The sequence below is a fragment of the Elephas maximus genome, chromosome 1 (genome assembly GCF_024166365.1).
Source record: "Elephas maximus indicus isolate mEleMax1 chromosome 1, mEleMax1 primary haplotype, whole genome shotgun sequence".
Lineage (NCBI taxonomy): Eukaryota > Metazoa > Chordata > Mammalia > Proboscidea > Elephantidae > Elephas > Elephas maximus.
Genome location: NC_064819.1, coordinates 120,536,546 through 120,563,996, shown reverse-complemented (window position 1 = coordinate 120,563,996; position 27,451 = coordinate 120,536,546). Strand labels below are relative to the sequence as shown.

The 27,451-nt window shown below is 36.6% G+C and overlaps 1 protein-coding gene across 5 annotated transcripts in view; it reads right to left on the bottom strand.

The window, feature by feature from the left end:
* FAM83B (family with sequence similarity 83 member B) overlaps window positions 1-27,451 on the bottom strand; it is a 94,764-nt gene that overhangs the window by 14,857 nt on the left and 52,456 nt on the right. For all 5 annotated transcript variants that reach the window (XM_049894494.1, XM_049894476.1, XM_049894486.1 and 2 more), the window contains 2 exons: window positions 5,030-5,194; window positions 4,020-4,144 (listed from right to left, as the gene is read on the bottom strand). In XM_049894494.1, the coding sequence (XP_049750451.1) occupies window positions 4,020-4,144; window positions 5,030-5,194 (290 nt within the window). The remainder of the gene's footprint in view (window positions 1-4,019; window positions 4,145-5,029; window positions 5,195-27,451) is intronic.

Below are 27,451 nucleotides of genomic sequence, written 5' to 3'. Positions count from 1 at the left end.
GATAATGTCTAAAATTGACATGGCAGTATAATCATATTATTTAGCAGAGTGGAGTAAATACCGAAAGAACTAGTTAAGAGAATTTGATTAATTGTACCTGGAGGCTAGGAACTAGGGGTGGATAAAGATGGATAACAAGAACTACTATTCTGTATGGCATATCTTTCAGTCATTTTTAGAAATATATGCAGATATTTATGTGGATTTAAAAAAAAAAAAACTTATTCCTCCTAAACCAAACCAAATACACACACTACACAGTCACATATTAGACATGGAATTGGGAGTGTGGCTATAAATTCTCATATAAAGAGACAGGCCAAATACTCTGAATTCCCAGCTGGGGGTTACAAAAGTGAAGCGCATAAAGTGAAAGTGGTAATGGAGATGCGGAAGGGCCAGCATACTGGCTGCAGCATGGATCTCTAAATGTGATGATCCTCTAGTTCTACCTTAGAGCCACTAGGTTTACTGAAATCCATCTTTTGAAGGTAACCTTCATGGAGCTCATAAACTACCCCCCCCCAAAAAAAGTATATAAAATGCTGTCAATCAAATTTGTGAAAAATGCTTTACTAAATATCTCAGATTTGCATGGGGCAATGTCAAATGAGGGTATCGAATTATTTGTATACACACTGATTAAAAGTATGTAAATGGCAATGGTTTTTTTTTTTTTTTCTAAACAGTGTTTTATCTTATCACTGTTAGTATTATGTGATGGCAAAACTCCTGTTATATTCTCCTGGTGAGACTGTCACCATATGGGTGAGCTGTCACACAATGTCACTGTGGCAGGTACAGATTCCAGGCCTTTCCATAAACACTGGGAGGTTATAACACAATTAATCCTATAGCAAAGAATTTTGAATGAAAAAAGAGGGCAATTTGAATTTGCCTTTGAGGGGGAAAAAAAAAAGGCAATACTAGAATGTGAGGGACTTAGGTGGTTTTTAACCCAAAGGAAGTAAAATTTTAACTACTTTTGATGGAAATTCGTTCATAATTGTTCCACTAGATCCTGTTAGAATTTTGTTAGCAATAGGAGAGGTCTATCACCATTAATCAGGAAAAACACATGACAACAGTTGACAACCATTAATTTCCTAAAGAAGTATTTTAAATGAACTTAAATTAATAAAGAAGATAGAGTTGTTAGGTAAGAGTTTTGATAGATTTTTATAAGTTGTGGTCCTAGCATTCCATAAAGACTTCCATAAGCAGTCACTTAAATCCTGTGGCTTGTGAGTGAGTGAGTGAGTGAGTGAGTGAGTGAGTGAGTGGAGTGAGTGAGTGAGTGAGTGAGTGAGTGCGTGCGTGAGTGAGGAAGTAAGAAAGAAAGAAAGAAAGAGAAATTGTGTTGTTTGCTTGTTTTCCAAAGTAACTCAATTACGGTCATCTCAACACATAAACACAAAAAACAAACTTGTTGCTGTCCAGTTGATTCTGACTCATAGTGACCCTATGGGACACAGTAGAACTGCCCCATGGGGTTTCCAAGGCTGTAATCTTTACAGAAGCAACCTGCCCATCTTTCTCCCATAAAGCAGCTGGTGGGTTCCAACTGCTGACCGTCTGTTTAGCAGTCCGGTGCTTAACCACTGCACCCCTTGGGTGAGCCTAACTAAAGCACACTTCTCAACATATACCCCATTGCCATCGAGTCAATTCCGACTCATAGCGACCCTACAGAACAGAGCAGAACTGCCCCATAGGACTTCCAAGGAGCGCCTAGTGGATCTGAACAGCTGATCATTTGGTTAGCAGCCGTAGCTCTTAACCACTACGCCACCAGGGTTCCCTCTCAACATACAGAACCTATAAATATCTAGTGGTAGCAAAACAAAGGTGAGGTAAATTTACTGGTGAAAATAATCTTAAAAGTAAAGAATAAGAATAGAAAATATTGGTAATGATGTCCTTAAATAATAAAACACCATTCTATAAGTCAAATGAAATCTCAATTTTAATTAAAATTTCAATTAAAGACTCTCTAAAACCAAGTAAGCCTGAACATATACAAATATAATAAGTCTTTAGACCAAAACCAAATCGCTGCCATTAAGTCAACTGCAACTGACAGCGACCCTATGGGACACAGTTCAACTGTCTCGTAGGGTTTCCAAGACTGTTATCTTTTAAGGAAGCAGACTTCCACATCTTCCGCCTGAGGAGTGGCTGGTGGGTTCGAACCACCGACCTTTGAGTCAGCAGCTGACTGCTTTAACCACTGTGCAACCCGGGGTTTGAGTCTTTAAGTGGACTCATTAATTTCAAGCACTAGCTATAATTTTCGCCCTTAACAACCTTATATTTGGAACACCAAAAGGCACTTTCATAAGAGGGTCCCTGAGCTTAAAGTTAGCAGATAGTAACAGTTAAAACAAGGCCTAAGATAATAGCTAACATTAGGGGCTTTGGATGCATTAACTCATTTAATCCTCACAACATGAGGTAGGTTCTATGACTATTCTTATTTTACAGTTGAGCAAAGTAAATTCAACCAAGTTAAGTACCTTGCCCAAGACCATTTATTTCAACACGGTCCCTCCTTCTCGTGGACTTTTTTCCTTACGAAGACAAGAGACAAGTGTCTTCCCTCATACACACCTCTCCTGGCTTGTTCACTCAGTCTTTAATAATGAGTCTACCCTGCCCACATGACCTAGCAGTTCCCATGTTTGTCTGGTGTTTTTATCTGCCTGTTAATGTATCCTCTGTGTGCATCCCATTCAGGGGTGATATGTGGGATTCATAGCGAGGATTACATCAGAGCCTGTATTCTGGAGACAGTCTGACCTGGACTGGAAAGCTGGCCCTTAGCTGTGAGGTTTTAGGCAAGTCCCTTAACCATCTGAACTTCAATTTTCTCCTTTATAATATGGGGGTAAAAACAACTGCCTTGGAGATAACTTGTAAGGACTAGGGAAGAAATATGTAAAAGAGCCAAGCCAAAAGAGTTAAACATTCCACCAGTGATAGCTGTGAAAGATGCCAGAGAACACAATCTGATGCTGAGTAAATTTATCTAGTGTCTGGGCACTTTTATCATCTTATGTGTTTTTTTCTTTCTTTGGTGGTATAGTGGTTAAATGCTATGGCTGCTAATCAAAAGGTTGGCTGTTCAAATCCACCAGCTGCTCCTTGGAAACTCTATGGGGTAGTTCTACTTTGTCTGATAGGGTCCCTGTGAGTCAGAGTTGACTCGACAGCAATTGGGCATTTTGGTTTGGTTTTTATAGTGAGGAGCTGTGATGGCGCAGTGGTTAAGTGTTCAGTTGCTAACTAAAAGGTTGGCTGTTCAAACTCACCAAACACTCTGTGGGAGAAAGATGTGGCGATCTGCTTCGGTAAAGATTATAGCCTTGGAAACTCTATGGGAGAAATCTTCTCTGTTTTACAGGGTTGCTATAAGTCGGAATTGACTCAACAGCAATAGTTTTTTTTTTTTTAAGAGTGACTACATGATAACTGGGGCCCTGATGGTGCAGCGGTTAAGAGCCTGGCTGGTAACCAAAAGGTCGACAGTTCGAATTTACTAGTCGCACCTTGGAGAAACCCTATGGGGCAGTTCTACTACGTCCTGTAGGGTCACTATGAGTCGGAATGGACTTGACGGCAACAGATTTTTTTTTTTTTTTAACATGATAATTATCAGATTCTTAATAATACTAAAATGAAGGAAAACCATTCCACTGGTTCTTCAAAGTGGTAAAAGAGCTATTTTTATGAACATTTATTATTAAATGCATACTATTTTTTATTTACTGTTTTCACAAGGAAAGTTTTACTATAGAGCTGTAGGGAACCTTAGATATTAATCAATCCCTTTATTTTTGAATGAAGAAACTGAAGCTCAAGAAATTTTTATGATTTGCCTAAGGTCTCATCATTCTTTAGAGGCAAAGCCAGAACTCAAACTCCGGTCTCAGAGCTTCTTAAGAAAGAATTAAACAGATTATATTAACATTTGATATTAAGACAAATTATTTAAATGACTGATAACAAAATGATCTTACCTGTAAGAACCATACATAACTTTCTGGCAGTCAACTAACAAAAATTTCTGCTGCAATTTTCCATGGAATTTTGCTCCCGTTTTTGAAAGATAATCTTGGCCTTTTACTGTCCGTACTCGAATATTCTAAAATTATATATAACAAGTAAAATTATGGCTAGAAAGGGGATATTTTTTAAGAAGTAAAATATACGTCAGTATAAAGCCTTAATACCAAAATATGTATAGTTGAAATAAATTTTGTAAATAACACAAAAAACATAGTGAAAAGAAAATTCTAAAACATCTCTCAAAAATAAAATATTCAAGGAAAACAGTCACTTAAAATAGATATTTTAACATAACTTAAATAGGAGATATTACTATACAGTTGCACAGAATGGTTTCATAAATCACTGAGGTTCCTTCTGCAAGAAATCCTTTAGGCAGTAGTAATGGTGGCACTACATAATGAACATAATCAGTGCCACTAAAATACATGCAAAAAATGCTAAAATGGCAAATGTCTTATTATATGTATTTTTACCATAATTAAGCAAAAACAGAAAGAAATCCTCAGAGTTATAGTAGCATGATGCTAACATAACTGAACAATAAAATCCATTCTCATTTTGAAAAGTCAAAAGTGAAAACACCATGTCAAATGATTTTGATAAGCAACACCTGCTGAATCAAACAATCATTTGAGTCAGTAACTTAAGGTTGTGCATGCAAACCTGAAGCATTAATTATAATTGGTACCAAAGTCTCAGAGGCTTAACTTGCCGCCATCAAGAAAAACACAATGGAAAACCCTCATGAAGTTGTGTTTTTTCAGTCATATTCTGAAAAATATGAGACCCTTCTGTAATCACTCATTATGCAACCTTAAATACTTTTTCCCCCGATTTTTACTTTTGCAGTAATATACCTTAACATACCTCACATTTGACTGAGATGACAAAGGTATACAGTAAACTTGTGAGAAAAAAAACAAAAACAGGCAAAAAAAAAAAAACATGGAATTCTTACCCTGAGACGTTGAACTTGACAACCCTGTTTTTCAGTCATATTTAGAAAATGATTAAAATTTGACTCATCGAGCAAAATGTATACAGATATCCCTCGAGCTGATGCTTCAACTATTTCCTTGAAAATGTCCACATCTGTAAATATATCCATTACTAAAGCAATGACCTGTTAAAGATAAGAATGAGAAACAATTTTAGATACCTAACAGAGAGTTGGAAACCCTGTTGGCGTAGTGGTTAAGTGCTACGGCTGCTAACCAAAGGGTTGGCAGTTCAAATCCGCCAAGCATTCCTTGGAAACTCTATGGGGCAGTGCTACCCTGTCCTATAGGGTCTCTACGAGTTGGCATCGACTCAACGGCACTGAGTTTGGTTTTGCTTTTGAACAGAGAGTTATAAATTGCTTTGCCTTTTTTTTTTTTACTAAAAGTTAGATAAAATAGAAAATAATTAAACACCTACAAATACATAAATATATACACAAATATTTGTGCAGTTTTCTAAAATAGAAGTGAAAAGATAACATATTTAATAAAACTATTAAAAATAAACATATGCCAATAAAATATATTTTTTTATAACACTAAGTAATTTTCACATAAGGTTTAAGTCAAAGTAAGTCTGCATTTCAACAGTATGTTGAGTAAAGGGTGAATCAGGGATTGCAAGGTTGCCTGTAGGGTAGTGTCATGGACTGAAGAGTATCCCCCAAAAATATGTGTTATCAATCTGGCTAGGCCATGATTCCCAGTATTGTGTGACAGTCCACCATTTTGTCATCTGATATGATTTTCCTATGTGTTGTAAATCCTACCTCTATGATGTTAATGAGGCAAACCTCAATCTACAAGACTGGTTTGTGTCTTGAGCCGAGAGAAGCGAGCAGAAAGACAGAGGGATCTTATGCTACCAAGAAAGCAGTACAGGGAGCACAGAGCGTCCTTTGGACACTGCTTGGAGAAGCTGAGTGGAGAAGCTCCTAGTCCAAGAGAAGACTGATGAGAAGGACCTTCCTCCAGAGCCAACAAAGAGAGAAAACCTTCCCCTGGAGCTGACAGCCTGAATTTGGACTTCTAGCCTACTAAACTGTGAGAAAATAAACTTCTCTTTGTTAAAGCCATCCATTTGTGGTATTTCTGTTATAGCAGCACTAGATGACTAAGAAAGGTAGACAGAATGGACACGGTAGAAACCAATGACGGAATTTTTCTTGGGGGACATTTCCAGGAAAAAGCAGGATTTCTGGAACTAGTGTTTAAAAATAAAGGTCACAGGGAACTGGGACTGCAAAAAAGTCTTCCAGAAATAGAGCTAAGAAAAGATGAAGAATGAGTATAAGAGGACCTCAAGACCAGAATATTAAATACATGTGCCTAGAATTAGCTTGGAAACCCTGGTGGCATAGTGGTTAAGTGCTACGGCTGCTAACCAAGAGGTGAGCAGTTCAAATCTGCCAGGCGCTCCTTGGAAACTCTATGGGGCAATTCTACTCTGTCCTCCTATAGGGTCGCTATGAGTCGGAATCGACTCGATGGCAGTGGGGACAGTGGGTAGAATTAGCTTAGCCTACGAAACAAGCAAAAGAAGAAAACGAAAAGAGAAGGGGGACCGAGAAAGTAACACGATTAAGAAGGTAAATGCAGAGGGACAAATGCTAAAACACAGGACCCTAAAACAGGGAGACTGTGCATTAACTGTTAGAAACAGAACCATTAACTCTGAAAATGAATGAAAGTAAAGTAATGCTGGAAGAAAGAAAAAAACGATTTACTCAAAAAGAAAAAAACATATGCCAGACAAAAAGACATTTCCTGCCCTGTGGAGCTTACATTCTAATGTGGGAAGACTGAATAAGAAATAAAAATAATAAATAAGTTACACAGTGAGTTATAAAATGATAAATTTATTGGGGGAAAAAATAAAGCAGAATAAGCAGGGATTATTAGTGCCTGGAGATTGAGAAGGAGAGGCTTAGGGAACTTCAGTGCAGGTATCTTAAAAAAAATTTTTTTCTTTTTTTTATCCACAAAGGTGCTCTTTGAGCAAAGGTTTGAAAGAAGTTAAAAATGTTATCAAAGTGGTTATCTTGAGTGAGAGTTTCTCAAGCAGGGGGAATCAACAGTGCAAAGACCCTAAGGCAGGTGGATATCTGATATTTTCAAGAGACAAGTGGAACACTATGGCTGGAATGAAAGGAAGGACATGATTACAATGCCTTGAAGGCATTATAAAGCCTTTGGTGTTTTCTCTGAATAAGGATTTAAGTATGTATCATACTTGAGGTAATGATATGTTCTGATTTATGCTTTAAAAGGATTATTCTGGCTGCAAACAAACCTTAAGGCTGGGGGCAAGGGTAGGAACACAGAGACCAGTTACAACTATTAGAGCAATTCAGGTGGGAGGTAATGGTGGCTAGGAAAGTAGCAGCAGCAATGGAGAGAAAGGTCAGACACTGAACATCTTTGAGCCAAATGGACTTCCAGATGGATTGAATGTGGAATGTGAGAGAAAAAACAGGAAAACAGGGCAAAACTCTAAAGTTTTCAGCCTCAACAAACTGAAGGACAGACCCATCCACTGAGATAGGGAAGGGTGAGGTACAGTAAATCTTAGGTCGAAGATGAAAAAAGGACAAATTAAATTGAGGTGCCTAGAGAGATCTGGACCAGGGATATAAATCTGGATCTTGATGGTATAGAAGTGGTATTTAAATCCAAGACATCAAGGGGAGAGGATAAATATAGAAGTCCAATTACTGTACCCAGGGATGCTCCAAAGTTAAGAGGTCTAATGGAAGAGTAGTACCAGCAAAGGAGAATGAAGAAACCAAAAGAAGGTGGCATCCTGGAAGCCAAGTAACAAAAGTGGTACCAAAAGAAGAGGGTAAGATTAACAGTGTCAAATCGTACGATTAGGCCAAGTAAAATGAGGACTAAGATTCACTGGATTTAGTAATATATAGGTTATTGATGACTTCCACAAGACTAATTTCACCTGAGTGGTGAAAGCAAAATTCTTCTTGGAAGGGGTGTGAGGTAGAACAGTGTTATGGACTGAATTGTGACCCCCCAAAAATACGTGTTGTAAATCCAAACACCTATACCTGTAGTTATAACCATTTGGGAATGGGTTTTCTTTGTTATGTTAATGATGCAGTATTAGTGTAGGGTGTGTCTCAGTCAATCTCTTAAGATATAAAAAGGGGAAACAGGCAGAGATTGGGGAAGATAGATGTCATACCACAAGAAGATCACCAAGGAACTGAGGAATAGAAACTGAAAAGGCACAAGGACCCCCTGCTCCAAGTGAACAGAGAGAGAGCTTCCCCCTAGAGCTGGCATCCTGAATTCAGACTTCTACCCTCCTCAATATGAGAAAAGAAATTTCTGTTTGTTAAAGGCACCCACTTGTGGTTATTTCTATTATAGTAGCACTAGACAACCAAGACAAACGTATACAGACATCAGGTGTAGGCAACTTTTATTGAATAATTTGGCTGCAATAGGAAGCAAAGAATTGGAGCAGTATCTATGGTTAAAACTGGGTCAAGGGAAGTTATATTTTTGTTTTCTGTCGTTTTAAGCTGGGAGAAATAAAAGCATAGTTGTATTCTGATCAGAATGATTCAGTAAAGAGTCAAACTTAATGATGCCAGAGATGTTGGGATGGGGAGGAGAAGGAAGAATTTCTGGAGCAATGTCTTTGAGTAGGCAATAAGAGATAGCATCTAGTAGAAAAGAAAGGGGATTAGAGCACAGGGAGTCAAGGATAGTAAAAGACAACCTTTAACATGCCAGAAGGCCAAATACAAGGGTTCAGATCCTGGAGGGAGGGTAGATGAGGTAGTGCCATTGTGGAAGTTGTCTTCTGACTGCTTCCATTTTCTCTGTGAAGTGAATGCAAGGTCTTCGAGTAAATGAGGATATATGAAGGTATGTTAAAGGTCTGAGGAAAGAAGGATACAAAATAATCATCTAGAAAGGTAGGAGAGGGAATAGACAATGAAGATAAGGTATGATTGCTGGGCAGCATTAAGGACCCACCAGTTATAAATTTAAAATGGGACCAGTCAACAAGGTTGTAAGTTTTTTCCAACCACGTTCAGCTGCAGGAGTGCTCCAGACACCCTTACAGCTCACTAATAAAGTCACTCCTGAGGCTCACCCTTCAGCCAATACTTAGACAGACCCATAAGACAAAACGAGACTATATGGACACACCGGCCCAGGGGCAAGGATAAGAAGAAAGAAGGGGCAGGAAAGCTGGTAATAAGGAACCCAAGGTCGAGAAGGGGGGAGTGTTGACATGTCATGGGGTTGGCAACCAATGTCACAAAACAATTCGTGTATTAATTGTTTAACGAGAAGCTAGTTTGCTCTGTAAACTTTCATCTAAAGTACAATAAAAAAATAGAAAAAAAAGTTATTAAAATTCCAAAAAAAAAAAAACATTATTATATAACATGGAGTTCATTAAGAAAGAAATTAATCAAGAGTGTTTAAAGAATTTATTTTTGATTTTCCTGATAGTCTCATGTAACAAATTAGATTTTGGAAATGAACAAAAACACCTTATGAGGATAAATAAGGGCTTTTGTTTGTAAAAAGTAATTTAAGTCACTCAGCTTTGTACAAGTCTAGCACAGCAAAGTTAGAACAAATGGCAATGTTTCTTGCATGACAGATAGTACACTGGAGCAGATTCCAAGAGACTAGATTACACATCTTTGACAAGCATATCTGATGGCAACAGAGTCAGGTAGCTCATCAGGGCTTCTGCTGCTCTGAACCTCACTTGGATGTGTTGGAAAATTAGATAAAGTCTGCAGAAAATCTCAGCTGTGCCAAAAAAGGCAAAATAAAACGTAACTCGTATTTAAGATGGGGAACAATAGTAAGAAATGACGTATGTCAAACCTGATCTGAAAATATTCCATTCTCAATTAGCTAACTCAATGGCACCGCTCTGTAGAAATGACCACAAATACGCAATTAGAAGATAGCTTTTTAAATGGTATGTCAGTTGATTATATTAGTCAAAACAGAAACCAGTTATATTAAGTGGTATTCAGTGAGCTACCACACGTTATATACTGCTTAAAATTTTTCTCCCCTTCATTACTTCTTGTTTTATTCTTGCTGTAAAAATTTAAGTCCCTGGGTGGTACAAACAGCGAAAATGCTTGGCTGCTAACAGAAAGGTTGGAATTTCAAGGCACCTTGAAAGAAAGACCTGGCAACTGACTTTCAGAAAATTAGCCACTGAAAACCCAAATGAGCACAGTTCTACGCTGACACACATGGGGTTACCGTGGGTCAGAATTGACACAACAGCTTTTCTTTTTTTTTTTTTTTTGGTGTAAATTAAAAAAAAAAAAATGTATTCATTGGGAACATAAGACTTAGAGAATTTTTAGAAAGATATACAGGGACATTTTTAAGATCTCAGGGAAATTTCAAATCTTTTAGTAATTTCAGAGAATCGAACTCAAGGACATTTGTTTTTGCTTATCTTTCCCACAGTAAATTTTCCTGAAGTGACCGAAACACTGAAGATCATGCTAAAGCAAAATAATATAGACACTATTGATGAATTTATAAGTTCATATGCATGACACAATTTAAAGCCTTTTAGGAAGGCACACAATCAGACATCAGGTAACATGCCGCACAGTGGTTCAGAGAAAGAAAAAAATCACGTTGTGTACGTGGATGTTAGGGGCAGGTACACACACAGACTAAGAGGCCTTCATGAATAAGCCTAACATAATACATAACGATTATTTTTAGCCTTCGAGGCTGGAAGACTGGCATTGCAAAGACACAGAGACAGAGAATAGAATAAAGATGATAGTAATATTTTAATAAATGCTTATTGAATTAACCTAAAGTTACACACAAAGATCAGTATGCTTAGGAGTGTGGAATACATTTAGTCAGACAGGATTTAAACGGATTATGAAGGATGATCGTGAAAGTCTGACACAGGTTTAGACTTGATCTGAAGAGCAATATAAATCCTAAAAAAAAGAACATCTGGTCAAAAGTGTGTTTTGGGAAATTTTGTCTGATAGTAATATTCATATTGAAGCCAAGGGGAAAATATCTAAGTGTTACTGAGCCATACTGACTGAAGAAGACTGTGTATTCTTCTTCATGATTTTTATTGCAGTGTTCATAAACACACTGAAATACCCACCCCCCCCCCCCAAAAGGTGTCGTAAAAGCCAGGGATAAGATGAAAAGATGTGAAAATCGATGACAGATTGAATTGAAAATGTTTATCACAATGTTAACATTGAATTCTTGCACTTACTTAAGAATACAGAAATATGCTTTACTATCTTCAGCATTTTATTTTGAACCTATATCTATTAGGATACAAAGGTATTAGCAATATACTTTTACATGGCCTAGATTTTTAATGACATGTAAGCATACCCTGGGTTAACGTTCTATAGTCACGGAACTGTCATTATCACCCTCAAACTGGGTAATATATCTTTTATGTGGTTACAGGTTGAAAGCTATGCTTCAAAACACTAAGCACCATTTGAACGGATTCAGACTTCATTGGTAATCACCTGAATAGAGACAGGAGAATTTCCTTTTTCCAATGGAAGAAAAACTAATGGAGAGTTCCAATTTAAAAAAATAATAATAATAATGGAGATCTATAATAATTATATTTATAATAAAATTCAACACAACTGTAAAATTTTAAAAATTAAGTAACAGAAAGAGAAATGACCACCTGGGGGGGTTTATAATTCTAAATCTGCAAAACGCCTCAAAAGCAATGTGCCTAATGGACTTTGGAGGAAAAAAAAAAAGGCTAATATTAAGAATAAGTATCTTTGACCCTAATCTTTCTGCAGCCTAAGTAGTACTGTCCATTTTGTATGAAATTTTAAATGTAATATATTGTACACACTACAGTATTGTTTAGTGTTACAGTTTTACATCATGAATACTTTAATAATTTTTGCAGATATTTAAGTACCTCTACTCATAGCTGTATCTATATACCAACTAGTTTGCTCTGTGATAAATTAAGTCATCTTGAGGAAGTCACTGAAACAACTTTGAGTCTCACTGACTTCTATTATATAATAAACAAATTAAGCCAGAGATAATCTTGGGTTTACCAAGTTTTAAAATTTTATGATTCAATAACCATTCATTCCCAAACACGATGGCCAAAAAATATAAATAGACATAGATTCAAGCTTTATCATAAAAAATGTGTTAGAGATTTTCTTTCCTATATCTTAAAACATGGGGACTGAGTCACCCTAGACATCTTGAGAACTTATTATGCAAAATCAATGTACGCATTAATAGATTACAGCCTAGAAAACCCTTTGGGGCAGTTCTGTTCTCTCACATGGGGTTGCTATCAGCTGGGATCAACCCGAGGGCGCCAAACAACAAAGAGTGCTGTGGAGAGTTATACAGTCTGAGAAGTTGGTAGGACAGGAAAAGCACCAAAGTCAATTTGATTCTGTTCCATCCAGCATTTTACAGCACCCCTACTTAGTGTGTAACCCCTACTTTAGGTGTGTCAGAGGGAAGCTCTCTAAAGAACAGAGCTGTGCTGCATCGTCACAGCATTAGAGATGCTAGCTTTTTCTGAATTGTTGCAATTGAAGAATCAGGGCTATGTTTAAGTCAAATTCTGGCAACACTTGGAAAAAGCAGAAGGAGAAAGTATATATATTAAATCAAAAATAACACTAGATTTTACTAAGAAACTGTAGCATTCTTAAGTATCAAAATGTAATATTTACGTAGGACTTTTTTTTACTTAATTCTTGACTTTTTATTATTAAAACTGTTACACATACAGAAAATACAATAAGTGCACAACCCATCATCAATATTTAAAATATGGTAACATTTTGTCACATTTGCTTTAATTTTAAATATACAAATGAAGAGATTTAGGATCAAAATTAATAGTAAAAATTGATGTAAATTTTGATCATGGTTATAATAATCAATCAGGATTGGGGCAAATACCTAAGGCAAGTTGTAAAAATAGAAGATTGTTTTAAGAGATCAAGAGACATTGGTTAACATTAATAGTGATTTCTCTACTTAATTTCTTAATAGCTTGTTATCAACTTCTCAATTTTGCACTAAAATTCTGTATGTAATTGGCTATTTTCACTGATGCTATTTAAAAAAAACTTATTATGGAGATAATGAGCTTATTATAATAATTTTTATTTTCAATTATTAATTTGAACCAAGCAAAACTACTCAAAATTCTGATCAAGGAGGTAAAAATATAGGAAAGGGTAGGTCAAGATTACATTTTTTATTTTCTCTAGAATTTTAATTTGCACTAATATTAAGTATACCTATTTTTTATGGTATGGTATTATAGGGTCGCGAGGAGTCAGAATTGACTTGACGGCACTGGGTGGGTTAATGGTATTAAAATGAGAAATCACTAAAAAATTAGATTAAATATAAGAAGAAGCCATCAGGAAAGAAATACATGGAAGTGGAAAATTTTTTTTAAAAATTAGTTTTGTGAAAACTTTAGTTTTTTTTTTAAAACTTTAGTTTTAATTAAATTTTCTGTATTAGACTAAAATATATTTGATTTTTCTGAATATGTGTTTTATATGCATTGGGTTAGTTAGATTTTTTCCATCATTAACTCCATGTAACTGGAATTCATCTACTTTTTTACACATCTTTTTTTATCTCCAGCTTCTAAGGTAGGTATATCTGACATACACCAGGTATTTAATAATTTTTTCTTAGGATGAAGTGGCTGCATGGTGCCTGTTTTCAAAGGATCACATGGTTTTGTGAGATATTCATGCATAAAACTAGCTATAAATCAGTGTGACACTTGTCTTAATGAAATTTTGATCAATCTACTGTAAGCCCTGGTGGTGTAGTGGTCAAGTGCTATGGCTGCTAACCACCAGGCGCTCCTTGGAAACTCTTTGGGGCAGTTCTACTCTGTCCTATAGGGTCGCTATGAGTCGGAATCGACTCGACGGCAGTGGGTTTTGTTTTTCTTGGTACTGTAAGCAAACAGTTGCTTCTGACTAAGAAGTACAGGTCATCAGTTTTCAGAGCCAACAGTGAGTGAGGTACCCCCTTAAAGCCCAAAACCCAAACTCATTGCCACCGTGTCGATTCTGACTCATAGCAACCTTATAGGACAGAGTAGAACCGCCCCATAGGGTTTCTGAGGAGCAGCTGGTGGATTTGAACTGCCAACCTTTTGGTTAGCAGCCATAGCTCCTAACCACAGTACCACCAGGGCTCCAGGCATTCATTTAAATCTTGTTAATAATGGAAATGAGAATGGCTTCTAAGAATTAAACTTGGATCAAAGCACTGGTACACAAAGTCCCTTAGTAGAGAGAGTAAGGTCTACAAGATGTCGCTATAACCAAATGAATGACATTAATATATACCAGGAGTCCTGGGTGGTACAAACTATTAACATGCTCAGCTGCTAAACAAAAGTTTGAAGATTCAAGTCTACCCAAAGGTACCTCAGAAGAAAAGCCTGGCAAGCTATTTCCAAAAAATTAGCCATAGAAAACCGTAAGAAGCATATTTCTACTCTGACACGCATGAGGTTGCCATGAGTTGGAATCAACTTGGCAGCAATTGGCTTTTTTTAAAATATATATACACAAAAGTAGATGTTTCAGTAGAAGAGCATGGCAGTTGGTTTGCAATCCATGGAAATAATGTAAAGTCACAGAGACAAACACTACCCCTGTTCATCTAATTTCTCTCCAGAAGGGAGGTGGGTGCCTAAAGGCATGAATTTAATTTTTCTGATCATTTTGGCCAAGCATGTTTAGTTGAGTAACGGCATAAAAGCTAAGTGTACTTTAAACGTCATCTAACGAGTCCCTCTGAAAACCCTGGTGGTGTAGTGGTTAAGAACTATGGCTGCTAACCAAAAGGTCAGCAGTTTGAATCCACCAGGTGCTCCTCGGAAACTCTATGCGGACAGTTCTACTCTGTCGTATAGGGTCGCTATGAGTTGGAATCCACTCGACAGGAACGGGTTTGGTTTGGTTTAATGAGTCCCGCTCGTTCTGATTTCATGGACTTAAATTATATTTGGGCTTACTATGTAAGTTGCTACAGGGAGAGAATAAGCCAGCTGGGTAACTTAAATCTTTTAGAACACTGAGCCCTTAAAACTGGCACTGTAAAATGACTTGCTGGTGTTAGAAATCAGTCTCCCAAGCTTTACCAATATAAATTTACCCTACAGAAACAGATCCACCAGTACCACAGGTAATAAATCAGATTTTTGATCCTTAAGTCTAAGGTCCAGAATCTGGTCCTTGGCAAGCTGGCTAAATTTTTTATTTCCCCCTGGGACCTCTTGGGAGGTGGTCTTTTCTGGGTAACATAAGTATCTGTGACCCTGGGACGACTATTATATACTATTATCTTATTTGAACATATGCAACATAAACAGTGTATCTACTGTGAAGAAAGGAGTGAAGGGCATTGCAGGCAAAAAGAAAAAGAGGGAGACAAAAAGTAAGAATCCAGGGATTAGGAAAATAATAGAATAGTGCATAAAGAGGAGGAGGGGGCTAGGTAAAAGCAGGAGTTGAAGCATCAGGAGGACTTACAGGCATGAGTTCACTGCAGCAGATATAGCTAGTGGATCAATTTTGCTGGGGTATCAAATTCTGTTGAAAAGTGGTGAGCAAGAAAGCTAGAAAGATTAGAACAATAAATTTGGACTAGATTATAGGGTGAAGTCCTTGGATGCAATGCTAAGACTCCATGAGACACAATGAAGAAATTTATAGCTTTTTGTCAAAGTACTGTGATTAAAACAATGCTTGTGAAGATCCATGTGTTACTACTATGTGGGATAGATTAGAAATGGTAACATCTACCAGCTGGTAAAGTAGGTAGGGGTTTTCAGTGCTAATCTAAGCATAAAAAGATAAGACATGAATGTGAATGGTGGTAGCAAGAATAAAGGAAAGGGATGGAGGTAAAATTATACAGGATGATTTGACATGACTCAATGGCTGACTACATGTAGAGGACAATAGAGAAGGGCAAGTCAAGGATCACTAGGGTTTAGAAACCCAAATTACAAGAAATATTGTACCATTATGAGAAAATTTAAAATTCAAAAGTAGTAATTCGTTTTTGTAAAAAAAGAAAGCTATCAGACTAGGTTAAATACAACATGACAAAACGTTGTGTTTTGTTCCATTCATCCATCTATGCTTTTTTATTTTTATTGATGGACACATAAACATGTTCTAGGCATATAGGAAAAGATGGTGGACACCAAAGAATAAAATGGGAAAAGGTGATACAGCTAATGGTGTAAGATCTCACTGGTATCAGAATGGGATTGGGTACCTCATTAAGAAAGAATTTGCCTTAGAAGTAGGTAAGATAGTATGCTAAGACTAAATGGATAAAGAGCATAGGTGAGTGGTGGTGAGTAGGGTATGGTGAGGAGAGAAGGGAAGCAGGTTAAGGGACTTCCAACTGACACCTTTAATACATGCTTCATGGCTGGATATAAATTTTCTCTCTGGGTGGTGAGGGTTCAGAGTACAGGCTTGTCTGGGAATGAAAAAGATTGAGAATAGCTGCTCTGAGGAATACTGTAAGAGGATAAAAGGAAATCAAGAAGAGTTCTGTAAAGTAACAGTGAGAGCCCAACTGAGGTTTAAAAAAGGAAATGAAGCTGACATTTAAAATTTTTTGAGACATTTTCTAGCAATGCTCAACAAGCCTGGAGTGGAAGGATAAGGAGCAGATGGTAGGGTCGACCTGGGATTAAAGATTCTTCAAGTTGATAGAGAGGTTGGTTCTGACATAAATGGCCAAGCAATCCTCAAAGAGACTAAGAGTTTGATTAAAGGAACATGAAGAGACCAGAAATCAGCATGAGGGCGAAAAATCAAGTTCATTCTGTTTGATGACAAGTGAGCTTTAGGGGTGAGATATTCAAATATGAATAAACAGGTTTAAAAAAAAAAATTTTTTTTTTTTTTTGTAGGTAATAGAACTTGGACTTTCTAATATGTAGAATAAATTTAAGGTTTCATTCTTTCCAGTGGCAATGTTATATGACACATAACTTATAAATAAATTCAAAATTTTACAGTATTTTGCTAACATTAACAGGAACACATCATTTGGTTTCTTCTGTTTTAAAAGACACCTAGAAAGCATGCAAGGAGAAATAAAATTCAGTTCGGTAGTTTTGCTGAAAGAAATAGTCAATGGGATAGGAATGAAAATCTTAGGTAATAATTTTTTTTTTTTTTAAGTTAAATAAAAATTTAAGTGCTTTCACTTTGGTAAAGGGTAAGACAGTATACAACACCAGAGAAGCCAGCACAACTTGCCTGAGGCAAGGTCATGGAAGCTCCACAGATACATCCAAACCCCCCAAGGGGCTGAATTACTGGGCTGAGGACTGTGGGGACCATGGTCTCAGGAACATCTAGCTCAATTGGCATAACATAGTTCATAATGAAAATCTTCTACACTCTACTTTGGTGAGTAGCATTTGAGGTCTTAAAAGGCTGTGAGCAGCCATCTAAGACACTACACTGGTCTCACCCACCTGGAGCAAGGGAGAATGAAGAAAACCAAAGACACAAGAGAAAGATTAGTAAGGACTAATGGACCACAAGTACCACAGCCTCCACCAGACTGAGTCCAGCACAACTTGACGGTGCCTGGCTACTCCACCATCGACTGCTCTGACAGGGATCACAATAGAGGGTCCCCGACAGAGCTAGAGAAAAAGGTAGAACAAAATTCTAACTTACAAAAAAAAAAAAAAAACCAGACTTACTGGTCTGACTAAGACTAGAGAAATCCTGAGACTATAGCCCCCAGACATCCTTTCAGCTCAGTAATGAAGTCACTCCTGAGGCTCACCTTTAGCCAAAGATTAGACAGACCCATAAAACAAAACGAGACTAAAGGGGCACACCAGCCCAGGGACAAGGACAAGAAGGCAGGAGAGGACAGGAAAGCTGTAATGGAAAACCCAAGATCGAGACATATCGTGGGGTTGGCAACCAATTTCACAAAACAATATGTGTTAATGAGAAGCTAGTTTGCTCTGCAAACCTTCATCTAAAGTAGAATTTAAAAAAATAAAAATAAATAAGTACTTTCATTACTTGAATTCAGAACACCTAGAAGGAAAACGGCCTTTGAAGACCGAAAACAGAGTGTGCTTAACCAAACTGCTCTTTTATAATTAAATATCCTTAAATATTTTAATTTAAACCCTGAATCAAATGGCCTCCTAGGAAATATAAATCAATACATGACCAAATTAAGTCTCCTTTTTTTTTTAATTAGTCAAATGACAACTTCATTATTTTTGGCTTTGCATCTCATATACAGTAGGTTCCCAAAAAATGTTTGTTGAAGAACACACTGTTTAGAACCATAGTGTTTTTGAAATCCTTTCACATACTTAACTCATATGCTCCTCACGATAACCTTGCAAAGGCAGACAAAGCAGGAAATAGCTCCCCTGTTTTATGCATGAGGAACAGCTCACAGATGCTGTGAACCTTGTCAAAGGCCAGAAAGTGAACTTCCCACTACAATCTCTAGTTCCCAAGGTCCAAAAACTTTCCATGTGGTAATTCTCTTATTTTCACTTTATATACTATAAGATGTTTTAGAAAACAGTTACTTCTCTTCATTGGCTTTGGGCTTAGCTTTCTAAAAAAAAATCATGATCTTAAGGAACCTCTTATTAAATTTATTTATTATCTTTTTTGACTGGATTCTGTTATGTGGGACCAGTTATTTTGCCTTCCTCCTGCTTCCGTGGGGTAGAACCTCAGTCCTTTCTAGCTCTCGTGAGTCTAGAAGAATAAACTGGGCATGTTCAGATCAGCCTCTTCCTCATCTTTTTGAGACCTGCCTTTCTTAGAAAGCATGTAGTTCCGCTCTGCTTCCCTACACCACCAAACCTACAGCCTTCTGATTCCTGTACGAGACTGATCTGCAGTTAGCCTACATAATTGTGTTCTCCCAACTATAGGGTGAGGTATTAGCAAGCCCATTTTGGCTGAAAGACCAGAGCCAGGAGGCATGACAGGAATAAAGGCGATACCTTGTTCTTCATCTGCCCACCTCCTGTGTCCATGTCTTAGGTGATTTTAAACTCTAGCTATCTAAAATATTTTTATGTTCCCTTAATTTGTATTTACCATAATTAAGGTTCAACCAGAATTAAAACTAAAACATGTCTTAGAAGGAAAAATTTATAAAAAGGGTTAGAATGAATGTGATAAAGTATAATTTCAAATGCAATTTTTATATACCACGAAATTAGTAGTCTCTACACTTTCAAAGAGCAAAGATAAATTCTTTAAGCATCATGTTACCTAATATATTAATCAACATGACAAAGAGTGCAAAAAGCAGATTTCTAAAATCAAAATCAGTCTTTTACATGGATGTAAAACATTTAGAATTCCATAGGGAGAAAAAAAATATTTTAAATTAAAAATAAATTCCATTATAGGGAGGTATCTTCTAAATTTCTGGGAAATTCATCAGCATTTCAAAGATATAATTAAAATTGATAACTACACTAAAATTTCCAAGAGGTCAAGGACCATACCACATTCATATCTGAATCCACTGCTCATCAATAAGTCTCGATAAATACATGGTGTATGAATGAATTGACTCCAGTGTTCATAACTCAAGTGAGTAGCAGATTAATGAAAGAACAATTTATCTCTGCTACATTACTCACTTCAGAATTCACTGAGCTACCTAATAAGTAGTCATGCCTAAATCTGATCAAATCTCTTAATCTAAATTCTAGTTTACAGGCACAAAAAAAAAAAAAAAAACAAGGAATCCAGAATATGAGAATTCTTCAGGACAAATAACTTGGCTTATTCCATAAATACATGTTCCTTCCCCACCCCTCTACCCCAACCCCCCAAAAAAGTAAAAATAAAAAAGAAGAGAGGGAACATTACATGTTAAAAGGCACTTAAGGGACCTCTCAACCAAATGCAATGTTTGCTTCTTGACTTCAACAAAGATATTTATGTAACAATCAAAGAAATTTCAATAGCAATTGGATTCTGAATGATGATAATGAATTATTTTTCTGTTTTTTAGGTTGGATAATTATATGTGGGCTATTTTTTTAAAGCCCTTATGTTTTAGAGAATCATACTGAAACAATTATAGATGGAATGATCTGATGCATGAGATTTGCTTTCACATAATTGAGCAGGGGTGGGAAACATGGAGAAAATAAGACTGACCACAAGTTTGTAATTGTTGAAACTGGGTGAGAAGCACATTGGGGTTCATTATACTATTCTCTCTTCTTTTATATATGTCTGAAAACTTCCATAAGAAAATTGGAAGTTTTCAATGATCTAAACTTTTATTCCATTCATCTTCTTCCTTTTCTTGTCCTCCTTCATATATCTTTATCTTTTTTCCTCATATATCATCATTGCTAAATTTTCACCCTTTATTTTCGTTCTCATTCTTCCTAAGCCATCTTTGGTGTTTTTTTTTTTTTTTTTTTCCTCATTTCCTCCACAAATGCCCTGTTTCTACCTATCTATTTGTATCTGAGATCTGCCACTTTGTAGCTGGGTGAGCTGAGAAAAGCAAAATAACCTCTTTGAGTCTCAATATCTTCATCTATAAAATCAAGTAAATAAGTCCTAGCCTGTAGGAATGTTGTAAAAATTAATTGAGATGATGTATGTCAAGTTATTAGTATAGCGTCTAGCACACACAAGGCAAGGCATTATTAAATAAGTGCTATTATTAATAAAAATATTGGTCCTATTACAGCTTGAAGAATAACTATTTTTGTTATACTTGAACAGAATTATACAGTCCCTTAAAAGATATGTGCAGTGTTTTATATTTCTCAAATCACTTGTTTTTAAATTTATAATGTTGGCCTTAACTGAATCTTCTCCTGACAGTTAAAACAACAAACAAAATAAAACTTTCTGCTTTAAGAGGCTGTATTCTTTACTTGGGCAATAATTGTTCCACTATATATGTCAACTATAAACAAGTTTTTATTTTCCATTTATTCTATGTTTCTTCAGCAATCACACACACAAAAAAGAATTTAGATGACTAATTAATCTAACATAAAAAATCTAACATACTACATACCAAAATTACTATAAGCATTAATTATTCACTACTAATTTCTATTTCAATAAGAAGCTTAAATGTAAAGAAGCTGCATGAAGGTCATCAATATTAAAGCAGCAGTCTATATTGAACACAAAGCATTCTTGTATCAGTACTCTATAGTTAAGTTATATGTATTTAACCTCCTGTTTATTTCACTCTACTTGGATAATTTTTACACTTTCAGCTTTTGTAAATTATGTATTATTTTTCACTTTGATGACTGAAACTTGACAGATGGCATAACTTTGGTGGTAGGGACCAGTCATTCTAAAAGCTAAGAGATATGGGAAATAGCTTTCAGGGGATTGTAAAGGTAAACTGAAAAACTTCAGCCACCGCACTTAGAATATTAACTGAGTATTCATCTACCCTTCTCCGCCACTTGGAGTGTCTTAAGTATTTTGAACCCCTAATGGTAGTCATTCTAGATGGATAAATAATACATACGCACAGTAAACACAGTAAATGCTTTTGAATTGGGCTGTAGTAATAAGAAGCAGAATTTATATTCTATTAGCTGCTATTCTATTTTTAAGTCTTCAATAAGATGATTAAAATCTTACAGTTGAAATCTTCATTTTTTTTCTGCTGGGCAAATTATGTCCTATAATGCATTTACTTTCCTGAAGCAGAGTCCTCAAAAGGAACTTGTCAGTGTGCTGTTGGAAGGCTGTTTCTGTTTATTAGACATTTTACATCTGGAAACTGAGGTTTTATCAAAAACTGAGGCTGCCTTTACCAAAAAGCTGAAATAACCATCGTTTATTCTGACTACTTCCATTAGATTAAATCAAATTGTTTTACCTTAAAATCAAGGAAGTTTCACATTCTTATGTATCACCCTTGATTGGTATTCCACATAAATGTTATTTGAAAAGTAAACTAATATATATATATATACATATATATATATATATATTCTGAAGGAGCCAATTAAACTTTAAATGTAGAGAAAATGGGAGCTAATGATTAAAGAAGAAACAGAAGGAGGAGGAGGAAGAGGAAAAAGAGGAATACATTAAATTTGGTTACTGTACCAAAAGATAAAATGATATTTTAAAACTTGTATAAACTCTAAGAATTTTCAAAGACCAAATTCTTCATCTGTCATATCACAAGGATACAAATAATATTATAAAGGTATTTTCATTTTTACATACAAAATTTTTGTTGGAATTTCAATCTGAGCAAGTAAAATACTTCTGAAACACTTTCAACATGGCTATAATTTAGGTTTCTTGAGACTTCATTTTTAGAAACAGATCAATCAAATGGAAAAAAAAAAAAAATTACACCAGATAGGTATTAAAGCAGTTGGATAATCAGAGCGGAGGAAAAGATTACCTAAATGACTAAAATATGACGCAGTTTAATAAGAAATCTACCCTTAAGCTTTAGTTGTTGAGTTGATCAAGTGCAACAATAAGCATGGCATCTGATAAGGAGTCCAAAATAATCTGTCCTCTGACAGGAGGGAAGAAAGAGTTATGAAAATGCTTGCATGAATTTAAATACTTCGAAGGATGTAACATTTGCAGTAATATATTTAGTTTTAAATTAAATTAAATTACAATTCATGAGCACCTAAAAAAAAGACTCCCAACTCCAGTCTTCAATAGGCTCATCACTAATTATATACAGTTAAAAGTTCATCTCACTCTTAGACTTAATGCTAGTTTGGCCTTTTGTACATGGAACTCAAGCTTCCTAATTAATATTTTGGGATATTTCTTTCAATTCTGCCATCTTGATTAAAAAGAAAACAAACAAACAAGAAAACTGACTGGCAATATTATGGTGACATGTAAAAATTTATCAAGCATTTTTCTATTTTTAAACAAACACACACACACACAGCTAGTGCCTTTCTCTCTCCTTCTCTTGTTCTCTCATCCCCTTTCTGTTTCTCCCTCCCTTCTCCCTCCCTTCCCTCCTAGAGGAAAAATTAAACAAATGCAGACAACAAAAGAAAACTAGCAATAATTTCACAACAAAGCATAATGGTATTTTCCTCTCATCTTGGTATCTGCAAATTTTTACAAAGCTGAAATCATCCTATTTATGTAATGTTGTATCCTGTATATTTATCATTATGGCATAAATATCTTCCTGTTATTATAAACTGTCATAACATCACATGTTTGAAAAAGATAGTTCTCCAAAGCATGTATTGTTCTTCTCCAAAGAATGTATTGTTGTTGTTAGGTGCATTCAAGTCCGTTTCGACTCATAGTGACCCTACGTACAACAGAAGGAAACACTGCTCAGTCCTGCACCTTCCTCATAATGGTTGCTATGTTTGAGCCCACTGCTGTAGCCACTGTGTCAATCCATCTCATTGGACCTTCCTCTTCTTCCCTGAGCCTCTACCTTACCAACCATGATGTCCTCCAAGAACATACTGGAGGGAGACAAGTCTGGACAAGGAAAGACTAGTTAGAAAGCTGCTGCATAAATCTAGAAACAAGTGCCTAACCTTACTGGCAAAGGGGATTATACCATGCAGGGTTCTGGCAGGAAACTGAATTTCCCTGAGTTTTCAACACTGCGCTATTTATGAATAGACTATATAAAGAAGTGTGGGTAGGGTTAAGGTGACCAGAAAAAGAGACAGAATCCTGTCACTTAAGCGGGAGGGAGTAAGAGAAAAAACAAACAAGGAAATAGAAAACGAACTTCTCTCCTGCCTATCTTCCGGTCTCCTGCTACAGCTTTCCATTGTGCAATCCCTTCTCCTCCCAGAAAGGCATCTGGCAAGGAAACCCAAGTGATGCAGTCTATGGCATCAGGCTCTGAAGGCCAAACAAGGACAGAGAAGAGAGCACAGATCTGGTGAGGGTGGGGACAGAGAATAACCTGCTTAGGGATACAGAACAGAGGACAGATTCAGAGATACTTAGGAACTACATAAAAGCCCCTGGGTGATTGTTATGGATTGAACTGTGTCCCCCAGAAATATGTGTTATAAATCTTCACCTCTATGCCGGTAGTTACAATCCCATTTGGGAATGAGGTGTCTTTGTCATGTTAATGGAACAGGATTAGTGTAGAGTGTATTTTGAGTCCATCTCTTTTGAGGTATAAAAGAGATTAAACCCAAACAAGCAAGCAGAGATGGGGAAGAAAGATGCCAAACCGCATAAAGATTGTTCAGGAGCAGAAACTCAGAGACAAAGACCTTCCCTCAGAGCTGACAGAGAGAGAACGCCTTCCCCTAGAGTTGGCACCCTGGTTTGACTTATAGCCTCCTAAAACTTTGAGAGGAAACCCCGGTGGCATAGTGGTTAAGAGCTACAGCTACTAACCAAAAGGTCGGCAGTTCGAATTGGCCAGGCGCTCCTTGGAAACCCTATGGGGCAGTTCTACTCTGTCCTACAGGGTCGCTATGAGTTGGAATCGACTTGATGGCAATGGACTGGGTAAACCGTGAGAAAATAAACTTGTTTGTTAAAGCCATCCACTGTCGTATTTCTCTTACAGCAGCACTAGATAACTAATACAGTACTGTAAAACGTTAAGTACTTGGCTACTAGTTTGGTTACTAACTGAAAGGTTGGTGGTTTAAGTCCACGCAGAGTACCTCTGAAGAAAGGCCTAGTATAATCTACTTTCAAAATATCAACCATAGAAAACACTATGGAACAGTTTTACTCTGACACACGCGAAGTCATCAAGAGTGGAGATCAACTTGACTGCAGGTTTTTTTTGTTTGTGTTTTTTTAGGAACTACATGGCAAAAATGAAACTTGACCATCAGCTGTATGACAGGGTACATGAGGAGGAAGAGTCAGGATAATCCACATTTTTGGATTGGGTGACTGAGTGACTGGTGTTGTCAATGACAAGCATAGGTAAATGAAGATTGGAAAGGATGATTCTGGCTTTGTACCTGTTGAGTTTCAGCTATCTAAGGTACAGTTAGCTGGTTATCAGGGTCTAGGACTCGGGAGAAAGCTCCTGGCCTCCAGTTTCTCAGCTTTCCAATCTATCTTTCAGACAAAATGTTTTAAAAAGCCATTTACAGAATAAAAGGTAAATTCTTTACAATGGCATTCAGTGTCCATGACAACCTGACTAACTTTCCTTCTTAGCTTCATATCCCAGTATACATTCCACGCACCCCATTCTGATGGCCCTGTCTTTTCACAATACCGTGCTTGTGTGGCTCCTTTAGTCTAAAATCCCTATCTTTGCTTTCCACATGAACATCTATCTTTAAAGGTTCAGCTACATGAAGATCCCTTCACAAAACCTTTGCCAATTCCCCAAGCCTAAATTAATTGCATCCTAATTTATGCTCCAGTTAGAGTTTATCTATACTTTTAGTGCAGCATTTATTTCATTTAGCCTCATTGTTGACTTACTACTCTCACTGAAGTCATTAGCTAAGGGTAGAGAAAGTAACTCAAGTCATTTCAGTTTTCCCATTCAACTTAGCAATATAACTCAATAAAATTTATTAAATTATTCATTGTTGTTTCTCCAAAGTGTTAAGTATAGTTCTTTTCAGATAGTATAAAAGCAAATATTTGTTTAATAAATGAGTATTTGCATTCCTCCTTTTGAATGCCTCAAAATTCTCGTGATTTTTCTACATATAGCACTGTCTCTGAAATCCTGTGTGGACGTGCTTTCACTGCTTTACTGTGGTAAAGATATATATAACACAACATTTGCCAATTCAACATTTTTTTTACATGTATGACTCTGTGACACTGATTATGGACATCCTGTTTTGCAACCATTACCTCCATCCATTTCTAAATTATTCTACCGCCATTAACAGAAACTCAGCGACCCCTAAGTAAAGGCTTTCCTTTTCCCTCTCCTCTCACTGAATTCTCACAGGAACTTTTCATTTGAAACCTACAGAGTTCTGGGACGGAGGCAAGTTGAAGCACACAGACTAGAATGAAGTTATTACTTTACCGGTCTTCTGGTTGTAAGCAATACTTTAAGCATGAAATAAAATATTTTATGGATGAAATGGAAACACTGATGGCATAGTGGTTAAGAGCTATGAGTGCTAACCAAAAGGTTCACAGTTCAAATCCACCAGGTGTTCCTTGGAAACTCTACAAGGCAGTTCTACTCTGTCCTATAGGGTCGCTATGAGTCAGAATTGACTCAATGGCAGTGGGTTTGGTTTTGGTTTTATGCATGAAATAGCTAGGAGATTCCGAAAGGTCATTTTCTTGCTATTCAAATTAAGTACAGCCTGAAATAGATTCTAAATGCCATAGGTAATAAATGTAGAAAACAGAGGCCCTAGTAAGTTGGGAATAATGACACTTACATTGTAGGTGTTGTAAAAATCAAATTTCTCAAAACAGCCATGCGAGCTGGACAAGTATTATTATCTCTATTTATTAATAAAAAAAACAAACACAAAAATGGCATCAGCAACAAAAAACTAAAGATCATGAAAACTAAGATTTATATAAGATCACACAGCAAGTGATAAAGCTATGCCTAGACTTAGTTTTCTTCTAGATCAGCACTCTATACTGTATCCTGTAACCCCAGCCTCCTGCCTGAACCAGGAGAAAATGAGTGCACCTAAGAAGATTCTAGAACATTTTTGGCATCTCTTTTGGCAGGATCCAACTTGCTTCCAGATGTGTGGTTACTACATCATTTGTAATGGGAGACAAAGAACAATTCAAGCAGGGTTCCATTCCTGAAACATGCCTGGAGCCCTTATTCTGCATCTTGTCTCAAAGGTCTGCCAACCTCCATGATATGGTCATTGGGCTATAAACCAAAACCAAACATGTTGCCACTGAGTTGATTTTGACTCATTACGACCCTATAGGACAGAGCAGAACTGCTCCACAGGGTTTCCAAGGAGCAGCTGATGGATTCAAACTACTGACCTTTTGGTTAGCAGTCAAGCTCTCAACTACTGCGCTACCAGTATCACACCTTTATTCTTTTCTTCCTCTAAATTTTGACCATGGAGAGCCTTAAATAAGTAATGGTATTTTTTTAATTCTTTGGGTGAATTTCCTTTCCTAACAGGGTCCTATAGCATTCTTTTGGTAAAAATCATATGGCGGCTTACTCAAGCTGAATATGTTATCATAATATTTCTGACATCAGGTCTCTTATCAAGCTAGTATTAAAAATATATATATCAGCATGTAAAATCAAGGCTCCTTCAAATCTTAGTACATTCTCTGCAGTTTGGTCAACACTACAGC